The sequence below is a fragment of the Odontomachus brunneus genome, unplaced genomic scaffold (assembly GCF_010583005.1).
Source record: "Odontomachus brunneus isolate Ranch 3 - 2012 unplaced genomic scaffold, Obru_v1 Obru_scaffold_085, whole genome shotgun sequence".
Classification (NCBI taxonomy): domain Eukaryota; kingdom Metazoa; phylum Arthropoda; class Insecta; order Hymenoptera; family Formicidae; genus Odontomachus; species Odontomachus brunneus.
In genome coordinates, this window is record NW_022639535.1 from 985404 (window position 1) to 1001030 (window position 15627).

A 15627-nucleotide genomic window follows, 5' to 3' on the forward strand; every position below is an offset into this window, starting at 1 on the left:
GAGAGAGAGAGAGAGAGAGAGAGAGAGAGAGAGAGAGAGAGAGAGAGAGAGAATTGGAACGTTAATCGCGTATATATATAAAACGTGTGCGTGCGTGCGTGCGTGCGTGCGTGCGTGCGTGCGCGCGTGCGTGCGTGCGTGCGTGCGTGCGTGCGTGCGTGCGTGCGTGCGTGCGTGCGTGTGTGTGTAACGAATATAAAATATCGATATGTCGAATTCAATTAACATAATTTAATTTATTGTACGATTTTATACCGAAAATTCGTGAAACGAAATTTAATCAAGCTTTTATTCGTATTTTCGGAGAAATCTCGCGACAACCCGTAGAAGACTTAGAGAAACCTTTGGCTTTGAAAAGACACGTTAATTGCCATGAGAAACGCAATCATCGACCTCCTTCAATGATAATGGAGGAACGGCCATTTGAATAAACAATTAGGAACTTCGTTGCAAACTCAATATCAACGGTGCAACTTCAGATATATCGCGCGCTTCAAGTCGCAGCCGGAAATAATGACAGAGTTAAGAATAGATTACATATTCTCGTGCAAAGAGCTGCAAACGCGAACGAACGTGCAATTTAGCAAATCGTTCGATTATCTTTAGCGAGCTGAAAACAATACCCGTTTCAACAGCTTGCGCCTGTGTCTGTCTTACAGAAACAGTATATCCACACGGTCGTTAACATTGTATGTAACTAGCGCTTTGCATATATACCGGACTAGTATTATAAGACTATGCGATGGTAGGCGAAAAAGAAGAAAAAATCTCGCAATTAGCGTCTTTAAACACGGCCGATATCACCGACGTTTTTATCTTCGGCGCGTTATCCTCGTCTCCGTGCAGCAAACATGCGCCTCTCACGCATATCTTTGCGTATTTTTCTGTTTCGCCCGAGGCTCGCTGTGATACGGTGTCTTTCGCTTCATTTCTACTCACTTAGTAAACAATTTTTTCTGCTTTGGCATATGATACGTTGCAATCGTTAAGATTAACATACAGCGATGCAAAATGTCCGAAGGATGTATCGAATATGTATAGTGAACAAGCGATTGTAAACGGTTGCGCGAATATATAGATGCACGAACAAAATTCAAATTCGCAGTCATAAGCAGTAAACAGTCAAGGTATATTTCGCGACAGTAATCTACGCCTGATGTAACATACGACATTAGCTGTGTTCAGCCAAGAAATCTAATTTATTACTGTTGCAGAATTCATGAATCTGACTGATACACGTTTTCAGATTTAACCAAGATTAAGAATATATACCAGTCAGATTCATGAATTTGACAACAGTGCAAATCCTTTGTTGAACACAGCCATTTACAAAAAGTGCATGGTTTATCATTCTAATATCGAACGAAATAAGATGTCTCAATAACAGTTGCATTTTTATCGAGATAAAATGTGACAACGACGAGAGCAGTTTTGCATGCTTAAATCGCGCCAGTTCGCGCGGTTTCCTTTGACGGATAATACCCCATAAATAATAAAATAAACCAAATCGCGAGGATATCGGGTTAACGCTCTGGCGTTCTGCGTAAGCTGTGAAAAGAAATATTGCTCTTAGCAGCGGGGCCAGAAATATAAATTAAAAATAGCAGCAGCAATATAAACGGGATTTCAAGGATATCCGAATAATCGGCTTACTCAATGGATTTATATCGTTTCCAGCGTTGTATCCTGGATAAATTCTGACGAAAAAAAGCACTAATATGTCAGTACTGAGATATTTGTTACATCATATCGAAACTATAGATGATATCAAGCAAATCAGATACGAGAAATTAATCGAAAGAGAACAGAGCGAGTACAGAGAGTGAAAGAAAGGAAAGGATAAAAATTATATGACACGGATAGAAAATTAAAATCTTTAAGAAACCTCACTCGCTGTTGGAATGTTATACAGTAAATGTTAAAATAGCTTGTGTCTCGGTAGCCAATAGTAATAGGTAGTTTCTAATGTTAACTGCACAAGTTGTACATTCTTTTCTAAGTTGGCTGAGAAAGTCCCGTAAAAAGTAAAATTAAGTCATTACATCGTTATAACGACGCCAAAAATCTCAACCTTGGAAGTTAAATGCGCACATGCGTACTTGTTTGCTGACCCGGTTCCTTGTATGTACCGCGGCAATTCCGCACCTACGTTGGAACACATGGTATTTGCATTTGACAGCGTGCTGAAGAGCCGCCACGAGGTGGGTTCAAGCTTAATCCAGGTCGGACTAAGAGGATTATCACGAAAATGTTTCAATTGTGCTGTTGACCAACGTAACGAAATCTACAATGTTCAAACGTTGCGAATGAAATCAATTTTATGCATATCGACAGTCAATTTTTCTAAATTCTTTCTTTGGATAAAGAACAACTCAAATTGCTCGTCTGAAAGCGTACGAGGAATAACACTTTCCCCCTCCCCCCCCTCTCTCTCAACTTTATTTAATTTAGAAATATTCGTATCATTTATAAACTCGAATTGTGCACTTGAAACAGAAGTAGATGTAGATATTCATTTTACATTTCATCACCAGTCGCGATACTCTCGTTTCGCACATTTCCGGGACACGTATATCATAGCTATGCGATTGTTTTATATAATTCGCTTTTCAATATGAACGGTATAGCTTATTCCTTTAGCAGATATATCCCGGCTATATACTATAGAGCGCGACATCGCTAATTAACATAAACACGAACCAATCTCCACGGACTTCATCGAGCGGTGGAGGCTACTTCGAGTTTCAAACATGGACGAAGAACGGCTATGTATGAGATGTAAAGGTCGTGTTTGAGTTTGCCATTTGCGTACACAACGAAGGCCAATAACGTTGTTTATACATTGAACTGTACGGAATATACATCCGTTATAGACAGTCTGCAACATAGATGAAAATGGAACGAACGCATTGGCAGATTGCATCTCCTGCCAATTGTTTTCGCGAAAGACAAATATGTCTGTTTCATTAATCGCATTATTAAACGTGTTCGTGATACTCGAATTTTCGAAATCATGGAAGAATTATTTACAAATTGTTTATCGAAATGAGCGTTATTAATTGTTCCCGATGAGATTGATTAATTTCTATCACGCGTGTGTGTGTGTGTTGATTATCGTTAAGGGAATAAGACTCGTGTGATATGTCGAGGGAATTGCAGGAATTGTCGAGAAAGTGAGCATTACGAGGCTTATCTCACTGGCGGCAAACACATTAGAGAATAGGAAATGTGTAGCTGTTAACGTAGAAACGTGCCGTCATTGCGATCACGCCTTGGGGCTTGTTAGAAAACGTACAGTAGTTACAGACAGTGTGGATCAATCTCTGGAAAATCTGCACCAGTTGCAGTTACGGACAGGCTATTAGGCACCGCAACGTTTTCCAAATGACGGCTAGTTGGAACGTTCAACTGATCTACCGCTTAGAAAGTCTCGGTTTGACCCTTACACGTCGCCATCCATACGCGAGATTTACCACGCGATTATTTTCGAAAATGCGTCGGAGAGAACTCGATAAAAGAACTTCGTCCATTTTCATAGGGGTTTCTGGACCATCCGCATTCAATCATCAATCATCATTCAATCATCAATATAATATTATAGATAATAATGGTAGTATTTAAGGAAAAATAATTTTAGATCTTCAAATCCCTGCCGAAAGTAGTTTTGATCTCTTAATGATATCATTTTATTCGTTCGTTAGTTCATCAACAGAGCTGCGCAAACATGTTTATTATTTATCTTTATACGATGTTTTTACGCTTTCAATAAATAGTGATCTTTTCTAAAGATTTCTTTTTGCATCCAAGGCATCTCCTCGTGGTAACGGCAATAACAAGCAAATGCTGAAGGAAAAGATTCTATTAAAGAATATTATTGCACAAGAATGGTGCTCGTGCTGTAGGCTGCTGTGCTCACATTATGTCAATAATTTGGTATCTAGGATATGCTAAATACTTTTCTAATGATATACGGATACCTTCTGAGCATAGCAATGACATATTTGTTATGTTAGTTCTGATGATAAGCCATTGAATGAATAAAATAATATCATTAGGAGGTGAGAACTATTTTCGGCGGCAGTTTGAGGATCTAAAACTATTTTTTCTTAAATACTACCATTATTATCTACAAAATTATATATGATTATTTACGATACGGCTGGACGCGGATGGCCCAAAATGGGCGAAGTTCTTTGGAACATAGAGGCAGAATCTTCAATTCCGAACGTTCTTAGTTTAGAAAGATCTGCAAGTTTGCGTCGAATGTTAATCGTTCCTATGTACGGTATATGGAAAAAAATTGCTAGGAAAAAAGCACACCCACTGGAAAATTTGATCGTGAAATCGTCGGCGATTTTAGTACGGCCTCAGGCAGTCCACCCCGCGCGCTACCCAGATGTGCCGTTGTATTTCGCAAAATTCAAAATTTCCGTTCATCATGCATTATTGATCCGTGGGAGAAGGGAGGAAGGGATACGCGCAGGTTTTTTTTATTAAAAACTGCACCGCGATCTGTAGTGTTTATAAATATTTTTTACTGTGTATCTTTTCCGAATAAACCGTGCGTTGTGCGTTTATGAAAAAGCAATGACGAATGAAACAATTCTGTCAAAATTGTTGTAATATTAAGAGAGTGTCCGGTCGAAATCGACGATGATTTCAACGTTAAAATAATACTGCGTAAATAATCCACCCAGTGTTAGGGGAGAAATATTCAGACAGTGATATTTCATCACAGGATATTTCATCACGGTTTCGCACGCAATTAATCTTCTCTATCCCTGTTGCTCTTCACCGCTCTCCGACATATTCCCAAAATTACGTCTGATCTTTTCATAGGATGAAAGGTCAATGAGATACCACGTAACCCGAGATCTGATGTAACTCACGCGAGACGCGGGTCGACGAAATAACACTTCTCTCGAGCTTCGTGAAGTTCTATAATTATTTTCTCTTTATTGAAAGATCTATAATTACGAGCGATAAAAGAGTTTATCACCGATCCGGCGTATCTCTTTTAAATCCTCTCGTACGCACGCATCGCGCACATACTAATATATAGCGTAATAAAGGGAGAGTTCGATCGTACGGCGTAAAAAAATACGTTAGCGCCATTACTCGTTACATTATAGGGATTTACTGAAAAACATGAGATGGTTACAAAAATTGTAAACAATCGTACCTGAAAATTACCATTTACAAAAGCTGAGCATACACAATTTATTTGATGCATCGTTGCGACAAAGCGATCTTATTGTCGTGTTCGACTAGTTGGTGATAGCGATTAATTAGATTTGCGATCGCGCGGGATATCGCTATTCGAGATTCTTACAATTACACGTCGCGTAATTTGCGGCTAGTATATAAGGTTAAACTTTAATATTCCGCAAACAAAGCGTCTCCGTGTGGCACTTTGTGACCGCAACATGAGGCACGATAATATTAAACTGATGACAACGAAATTATTTAGCTGACAGTTACTCCTCGCGTGGTGCATACCCATTTGCCGTGCAACGGTGCATAGCACCAGAAGCATGCATGGAAAATGGGACGGCACATCAGCTCGATTCCGTTATCTACAATTTCGCGAGTTTTTCGTCGTGCCGCACTGTCAATCGTAGCCTCGTTAATTCATTATATCTTCCTTAATATCTCGCATCGAACTAGCAATGGCTAGCCCGTAATTTGCTAAATTTGAATTTCATTGTTGCATTTATTGGTTGCGCGTCACGCAAATAAAGATCAACAACGTCGCGCGTGTAATATCATCTCGCTGTTCAATACGCTGTTTTATATATATATATATATATATATATATATATATATTTTTTTTTTTTTTTCTTTTTTATTAAAGAGACGCTTTATATGTCGACGAGAATATTACTGCAACAGTTAATGCAATCATGTGCTTTGACAGGAGATTTATAGAGAAGTCTCTTAAAATACGATAATTTTTATAGTAAAGCGTTCAATAAAATGTTTTCATAACGTAACTTCATTTGAAGCGACGTCACAAATGAATGCGTCACGTATAAATGAATGTGAGCTCTCGCAACGAAGCGCCTGATTGCACGGTAATGTCTTCGATGGATATAAAAGCGTCCAGTTGATAATACCGACGTAACGGGAAAGTTCTTCCCAAAAGTAAATCAAACACTGACGTTTCCTCCACCGGCAGATTCCGACTGAGTCGATTCTTTCTTCCATCGCGTTAATATTGACGCAATTAATCCGGAGCGCGCGAGCCCTCAATTAACCAAGGATCTCTTACTCCATGAAGGGATAAGTAAAGTTGCTGTTTCGACGCAGTGCGATTTCTAAGGTATGTCGTACAACTTTTAAGGCCCAACGGTTTTTCTTGCAGAAAAGTCGAGTATACCATAGGGATCCATAAATACATTATCCCTCTATAAAAGTTAAATAAGTAAAAGTTAAATTAACTCTAAATCCACCACGTTCCGTGCGGATTCAAGCTCGCGCCTTAGAAGGCAAACCCGGACGTTCGCGAAGACTGCAAATAATGTGATATCCGCTTAACGAGATTAGCGACATATCCTTTTGCACGCGGCAATTAGACATCTGTGCGCGCATTGTTCCGAAAACGAGTAATGTATACTGCGATTATTCCGCTACCCTTCAATTTTATAGGACGGAAATGGCATCGTTGTTTGCATTTAGATGACGGCGATGCCGATGTAGATTAGCTTTGGCTAACAGAGGATAGCAATTGTATTAGCATAGAAGAAATTGCGAGTATTTTTATCGGGGAAAAATCCGATGCATCAAATGTATATTGATCGAATTAGCATAATCTTCATTTCTCGTTTTATTCCGCGTAAAATGATGAAACAAGTTGAAGATTAAACAGCGGCACACAAAACTCTACTAAATTTGGGAAAGGTTTTACTTGCTAATAGAAATAATCGAGATAATTACAAAAGTGAGACATTAATATCGCGAAGGTAGCGAATTACGCTGCCCTGAAATTTTGCACGGTTTATTACCTTGTAATAAATATGTCTTGATCGTGAAATTTATGCAAGCTTCGAAAATCTCGCGTATTGATCAACGAGTAAGTCAATTTCGCGAAGCTTTCCACTCGAACGATCTGATATCTGAGCAAATAAGCGCGACTCGAACTCTACGTAAATAAGTTCAATTTATTTGAATCGAGAAGCGTTGACACCTCGGCCAGAGAATTGCATCACGCCGTGGCTTTAAGAAATTTAGTGGATGTTTCGCGTTGAGTGCATACCCTCGTTACCAGACTGGCCCAGCGTTTCTACGCTACTGGAGCGGGTTATATACAGTCCGTGCATACATCACACGCATGCTTTTGTTGCACGTGGTCAAAGAAAATGCAAGCTGATTTACAGCCAGCATTTACTTTGAGAGCATTCCCCTTCTTACCGAAGATAAATCGACAGGAGCCGTGCATTTACCTCTCCTGTCTTTTCTTCTATACCCTAAGATTTACACTTGAAGATGCTTAAATCTACTAACGCGGGAAAGCTATCTCTAGACGGAGATTTCCGCATCTGCTATTTCACTGCGAAATGCGCCGAGATTTACTTTTCCATTTTCTATGTATGAATTTATCTGCTCAATTTCTTCGACTCCCCGCGTTTTTCGACTGTATCTGTGTGAATTTATAATTCTTGCCGCGGATTCTTCTCCGTCGTTTTATTTTCGCGATCCGGTCTGCCTTGCCTTATACTTGCTTCTGAGATTTACATTTGGGTTTCTTCCGAAGGGAAAACTCGACGTGAAACGTCAAAATTCTTTTTCCGAATGGTAAACGAGCTGTCATCAATCACGCTACGATGAAAACTAAACGTCAACTTACGCTGACGACAATAACTTACCCTCTCACATTTGCTTTTACGTCGCGAGTAAAGTATGCGGGACAATGCGTGTTGTTCATGGTAGAAACATGATATAAATAAATAAATCATACTTTTCGAGACGAGAGAGAGAGAGAGAGAGAGAGGGAGAGAGAGAGAGAGAGAGAGAGGGAGAGATACTGCAAGCGTAAACCCTCCGTTCCCTTCCGACTTGGAAATCTGCTACTCGGTTAGATTATCGTCTCACCACGAGATTCAGTGCACCCCCTCGACCCCCCGCAAGCTTATTTCCATTTACATCCACCACTTCCATTCGCGAAACTCGTACGCTGTTCTTACGACTGGTCGAGTACCGCCATAACCGGTATTTCAAACATCCTTTTACTCGGATGCCCATACTTGGAATTTTTTTATTACGCTCGCAAGAAAGCAGTAAAAGAGTAAGCTTGGTGTACGATCGCGTGCACCTCGATGATTTGATGTAGGACGGTCAAGCGACCAACAGGACCTCTGATCAATAAGATATTCCAACTAAAATTTCTCGTTGAGAGAGTATTTTGCGTGAATGTACACTAAAACATAATCGTTTAACTTTTCGTATATAAATAAAAGTTATATGTACGCTGCATCGCACGTATTTACGTGACAGCAACACATTTTACGTAATCACGCGCGCAATATCACAAAATTGATGTCACTAACTTTAAAACAACCGCTTTATACAGCATTCGCAATAGAATATAAATATAGAAAATTTTTTTATTGATGGTCCAATATTCTTAATAGAAATATCTTGAGGTATTCAATCGGTACCCTGGCGGCTGAAGAAAGTTACATTAGCATATCAAACATCATGCATAATTAATATTTCTGATATTGAAGCATCGCACGGAAAAAAGCAATCACAGTGACGTTTAATTGGTGAGTCTTTTTAAGATTGGCCAGCGAAACAGCGCTTAATTATGGCAGCTTTAATATCGGGTCGTCCAAGACATGATCCTACTCGCATTGTTAGTTCACGAGGACACCTTTGAGGAAATGAGTAAAGCGCGAAGTTGATTTTACCCCAGTTTGTAAATCCTATTAAAAAGTATAGCGGAGTCTCTGTAAAATTGAAACTTCTTAAATGTTCCGACGAAACTAGTAAAATTTAGCGATCGAATTCAGTGACCCATTTTTATAATATACGGGCGGACAGTTTTAACACTTTTTACAAGCCAGATATGAGAGGAAGAAATGCTACGTCGCGGTTATAATACCATTTTACTTAAATCAAATTGTTTCTGATGAATAAATTTTATGCCTCAAGACCGACAATTACATATTGAAATTTGAATTGCGCAAATTTATACGTGCGCAGGATCGAATATTAGACTAGGGACTTATGATAACGCGTATTCCACATTTGCGCGTTAATGTTTTCAATTGAACCACACGCACAAATTTGCTAATTGAATAAATTAGCGGCTTGGTTTGATTGTAAAACGACCGAAATTAATTTCGATATATGCAAGGCGTCGAGTGTGTTGCATGTTGAAATTTTATGCAATAAAATATGTTCATAACGTAGTATTTTTCACAATAGCGATTTTGGAAGCGAAAAATCGTAGTTCTTGTAGAATAACAACAGTTTGGGTCGACATGTATAAAACGTTATCTTGCATTCTATGGTTAATACAAAAAAGAATTTCCTATAGATCAGTAATAATTACAACTTCGCAACTTTTTCAATAAGTTATCGTGTATTGTATCGCACGTCATTTCAACAATTTCAATAACTTTTGACGCGATTAACTTCTCGAAAAATGTACTTATACTTGTAACATAATTTTGAATGTAGATGAGTGAGATTAATCAATGTTAAAAAGAAACCCACATTTTACTGAAATAAATTACATATGTTAACTTTAAACAATAAGTAATCACATATTAACAATAAGTAATTATATATTGGATTGGACATTATTTCACACGACGTGTTATAACAACGTATAGAGTATACACGAGGAAAATAGAAGAAACAGTTTTACCTCAGAAATTTCATATTCATGCCACATTTAGGAAACCAAATTATATCGCGATGTCCCACGTAATCATTCGAATCACTGGAACTGGAGTCGCATTCGGCAGTCATAAGTATGTGGCATTTTTCTGATGGCATAAAATATGTTTTACTTCGAGTAACGTGTTTCGCAAACAAAATCTTGAATCTTGCCGAATAAATTTGTCTCTAGTCGAATCTTGCCTGAAATATGCAAAATCCTCGTTTAATAAAACGGCACTTTGCTGTAAACCGTAAATTAGTTTATATAGTTTAACCTTGCACTAAAGTACAGCGAGCAGCAATCAGCTCAAGGGCTTCATATTCCTCCATATACAGAGTACAAGCTAATTATGACAAGCACATCGCGACAAATTTGTTGAAATGACGTACGCAGTTGGATATACGAAATCCTAGTTTCATATGACACAGCGACGTAACTAATTGTTTATTTCTCGCAACAGTTGGCAAACTTGGCCAACTACAAGCAGACCCGATTAACAAGCGCGACATATAAAATAAAGGAATATAGGATTGAAATAATACGTCCGGATACGTGTTAATGAGAAACTTCTTGAAATTTTGCCTCATAACGAGTCAGGAGAATATGAGCGAGTCAGTTTTTATCTCGCTTATATTTCCAGTCATCCCGAACGACTTTATATAACTCGTCGGGTCTCAGAAACTATTGTATTCACATCTCGAATTACTCCCTACGCGCGCCGATCAACTCTCTCTCTCTCTCTCTCCCTCCCTCCCTCCTCTCTCTCTCTCTCTCTCACGCGCGCGCAAGAGGGATACACTCGCAGGTAAGAGACACGCACCACAAAATTCGCGCGACGTGGAATACCAGCATGTCAGATATATCCTACGTCGAAACAAGGTAAAATAACTTCGCATTCGACCATCGCGGCTATGACGACGACAATGACGACGACGGCGGCGATGGCGACGACGACGACGACAACGACGACAACGGCGACGGCGACGACAGCACAGAAACTCGTTAAACTTCCCGCACACGCGAAACGGGAGCGCGCGTGAGTAACAAAACTCCTACTCGGAGGGTGGTCGCATTTCGCACGGGATTCAATTAGCACCACAGCGGTGAATTTTGCACTCGCGAACGAGGACAGGAGACTCGGAGGAAGAGAAGTTCGAATAAACCCAAATGATAATCAACACGTTGCAAAGCGACATGGTGCCTCGGGAACAACATAACTGTCTAACAACGGTTCCATCATATTGAACGATATTGAGGTAAAAAGAGACTCTGATAAATTCATTGATGGGTAACGCGTTAACTTGCTCTCACTCACCGGATGCGACGGGGTTGTCGGTCCATGCACTCCCCGCGATCGTGGACAGCAGCACGGCACCGGTCAGCAGCCGGAATCGGCCTTGCGCGCTTCCCGGGACGCGTTGAACACGCTGTTCACCGATCATCGCGCTACCGGATGGACGAGAGGGTGCGCGACCGGCATCCCGACTGAGGCATCCCGCTTGGCCGTACCGAGAGAGCGTGTTTCTCTACTCCGTATCATCCCCTCTCTTTTCCCGCCACGCGCAGACGCCTCCACGTCGGGCTCTCGCGACTCTTGAACCACCCCCGCCAGACTTCGTCTTAATCTCACTCACTTATCTCTTATCAATAGGTGACGATTAATTATCCCTCTACCCTACGCGTCGCAGCCGCTGCGCTTTCGAGGTCGTTCGCAACCTGTAGCACGCTCATCTCGGGTACTTTGGTGTGTCCTTTAGCGTAGATGAGCCTCGTAGATAGAAAAGATGAACACAAGCGTAATGTGACGGTCGATTCCACAGCTCGGTCGGGGCTTGTGCTCGATTTATGAGCGATCGTGATCGTAATTTGCGCGACAGAGCATCCGGAAGATTTGAAAAACCCGGGTAAATGTAAGTTGGAAGTGTTTTCTAAAAAGGTTTGCCGTTACTTGGAAAAACTCGAAGATAAACTCAGCGCGACGGACCCATCTGATGAGAAAAACTCGGTCAGATCGACGTTGTGCGAGTTAACATAAGTTTTCGAGTTAAAACGCAGTGGTTACTCAGAGGGAGGAATTACTCTAAAGTTCACCTGTGAAATGAATGTCATACTAGGCCAATTCAAACGTTCTTCAAACTACAATTTGCTTTCAATTAAGACTGACCTTTTATCTACTCGAACTTTCAAGTCCTATTTGAGTTGATCGAAAGATAATTTTTTGGCATAGTTAGTACATGCGAATATTGTTTGCCTTATCCTCTTATTCTAACATTTGTTATTGATACTTAATAGAGTAGTTAAGTTCCTAAAGTTCACTTATTTTCTATTGAATTGATACTTATGGAACATGCTTGAATTTTTTCTTTGTGAAAACTTTCACTATAATCGCGGCATTACTGTGTTCAGCGCCGATATACTCTATTGCTCAATGGATTGTCAAAAGTGCGTTACTTGATTGTTTACGAGGGATACTATGTGTACAGTTGTTATGATATTCGTCATCAATGGCCAAGGTATTGATATATGATACAAAGTAGAGGAAAAACGCGATTAAAATTCGTTTTAAATCATCAACTATTAATTATAGATGTTTTCCATTGTATATGGATCGAAGATGTGTCATGGCGATATCAAATATTGTGTGTATGTAACTTTCATTTATTGATTGCAGATATTAGTTCTGCTGTTATGTAAGCGCAATTTGAAAGTTCATACATATTCAGCCAATTCATTCACCTTCGCGTGGAATAAACGATAAAGATAATTGATAGCGTGAAATATCGATTAGTTATATCGGGAATAGTTTAATGGATTTTCCCAGAAAGTGTGATTAATAAACCCGTGAAGGAAATATGATTTTCGTTGACATTTGATGGACGGAAGATTTTCGAGCTAGTCCTTAATTACTTATTCCATAGAACAATCACGTTGTAATGAATCGAATATGATTGATGTCCTTGCGAAATAATCGATATGAGTCGCGCGAACATTAAAGAAAACAAATATTTACACGTTTTCTCTGTTTAGTTCATGACACTTTGCCTCGCCATTTTTCGGAATCGTTATTTAATAGCGTTTAATAAATTTTACTCATTTATGCGTCAGGTTTTCAAATTATAATGTATAAATACAATGGTGTAAAATACGAACCCATTTACGAACGAAGTTAATGCGCATGATACTTTCAACCTACAATTTACCGACTGCATATTATTCCCTGAACGAACAGTCGAAATCGAGGATTACGTATGTAACATTGATTCGTGATGAAATAATTGTTCACACGATTATATTTCAGTGCAGGACGCGCTACATTATAATATGCGTTGGTTGTAACATTATTAATACACAAATCATTCGATAGGCAGTAATATCTAAGGTAATATCTAGCCAGCATCCTGTTCGACTGTTAGGCAAAATAACATATAAACACCCTCGTAATCGTTGCTTCCGCGTTCAGACCAGAAATCTCGCGCGGTGAATAATGTTCCTCCGGAGGTGTGGATTGCAATATCGCGGCGTATGGAAGAACGCCGTGCACTAGATAAGCGAGTTCTTGTGGCATTCACGTTAGAAGGCGTGTCGGGAGACTCTAGGGCGCCAGAAGACGCACTGCCATTGTAGCCTCCAACTCCTGTGACGACGGAGCTCCTCTTCCTCGCTTCCTACCGTACCTCCTTGCTTCTTCCTCTTTTACCTCCCGCTGCAAGGACGCTTCCACGATGCTGTCTCGTGTCTGGTCTTACGAACGCTCACATTCCTACGCGAATATTGTCTGCCAGCGAGTATTTTAGCTCTCTCTCTCCTCTCTCTCTCTCTTTCTCTTTCTGTACGTGCAGTCCGAAGAGTCCACTCCGTTTTCGGACGTCGATTGGCGTGCAGTGCATTGCGGGGCTGCTATATCTCCGCAATTCGCTGCTGAGCGGGTTCTGCGGAATAAATGCAGGTAGATTCAAGTATAAACGTATATTTTGATTTGTAATTTTAAAGGTAGGCGATAACCTGTCGTGTTGGAAACTTTCAGAGCGCGCGAGGTATTTAATAAGTACGTAATATACATCTCGCTTTAAGGAAACGCGTGTAAATCATGTGCGAGCGAACCGGACTTAGCCTATAAAGACGTGAAATCTGTATTGGGGTCGTTAGTGGCATGCAGCCAGAGGGGTTATTGCCAAGTAACAGGCAAAGAAGGGACTAAGAAACTTTCATATTGCTATTAACGGTATCTCAATTTGCAGCTTATTCGAGGGAGAGAGATTAGATTGCTTGGCCGAGTGAGTCGTTTTTTATCCGCGACGTTAAAATCATACCCACCTACATACTTTCTCCTTTTAATGACCAATTTCCGTAATATTTTGCGACACGCTCAACCGATGCATATCTCATCGATTGCACATATCGATACCAAGACTTGTTACTCTTTTTCCTGTTGATAACCTCTCGACGATCACGTTTTATATATAGCAGTAGTCTATCCGATTATTTTAAAAACTCATGTAATCAAAACAGCGTGAGAATACGGTTGTAGGATCGGGACAAAGGTTCATAACGACGTTCCCATTTTCCCCAGTAGACCCCAGAACACTTTGGTGGCACGCAGCCCCGTGTTGGCGAACAACTAGGCTGCGCCGGGAAGTGGAAGACGACCACTCCGGAAGCAACAACACGGGGCGTCGATGTGTTCGGCAACATCAATGGCTTCGGCATAGCGCTTCTGTCTGTGCTTGTCCCTACCACAAAGTTACATCTCGTAAATTGCGTTTGTCAACAACGGCTAATTGCTGCTGTGAATGTTACTCAACTATGAAGTGGCTCATAATTAGACTGATGCAACCCGCGGTGAATCGAATTATTTGACGGTCGGCAAAGGCAGCAAAAAGGAAGAGTCTCGTATCTTCCCTCTCTCTCTCTTTCTCTTACACACACACATACTCTCTCTCTCTCTCTCTCTCTCTCTCTCTTTTTATTTTCTACGTACGAGAGAGGATAACGGCATCGCGTCTCGGGAAAACGGTTGTATTTTTGGGAGTCGTACTTTCGGACGTGCCTGCGGGAAACGCAAACGGGATCGTGACTCACATTTGCCGTCGGCCGTGGTGAATTTGCGAGCGAACCTGCGCGCTAAACCCGCTTTGCCGTGGTCGGGGGTCGAAGATTATTATGAATAAATTTGCGCTCTCTCGTACTTGCGCGCGCGCACTCTTGGCTGCACGGTCATCATCATAATTTTCGAAATTTGCGATTTTCCAAATAGTATGTTGATAAGAATTTGAAATTCGTGTCAGAGCCAGAGGGCGCATAACTTGCCGAGTCGTAACTTTGGGTTCTTAATATTTATGCTCCACTCCTACTTGACGCTCGGTTTTAGTGCCGCGGAGATAATTCACTTTTCGAGCAAACTTCTTCGTTACTCGCGAAATAGGGTGTTTTAGAAATGGTAACCGTTACGGCAGGTGTACGCTCGCTCGTCCAACTTTTGCGCGACATTCGATCAAAAGAGTACCAGAGGATGCACGACATAAAAATCGGACATTGCAGTAATGTTAAAGTATGCCAACCGGCGATCATCCTCCGGATCTTTGGCGCGTGACTGTCAGATGTGTTTGCATTTGCCAAGTTCTTGAGAACGACAGCGAGTGCGTGTTGACGTCGAAGTGGCAACAGTGATTCTGAAGCAACGACGCTCTCTTCCTCTCTCTCTCTCTCTCTCTCTCTCTCTCTCTCTCTCTCTCTCTCTC

At 40.7% G+C, this 15627-nt stretch overlaps 1 protein-coding gene across 1 annotated transcript in view; it reads right to left on the bottom strand.

Moving 5' to 3' along the window:
* Positions 1-11384, bottom strand: part of LOC116847949 (lachesin-like) — a 146835-nt gene extending 135451 nt beyond the window's left edge. The window contains exon 1 of the mRNA XM_032823579.1: positions 11205-11384. Within this exon, the coding sequence (XP_032679470.1) occupies positions 11205-11331 (127 nt within the window). The 5' untranslated portion in view covers positions 11332-11384. The remainder of the gene's footprint in view (positions 1-11204) is intronic.
* Positions 11385-15627: the final 4243 nt, after the last annotated feature.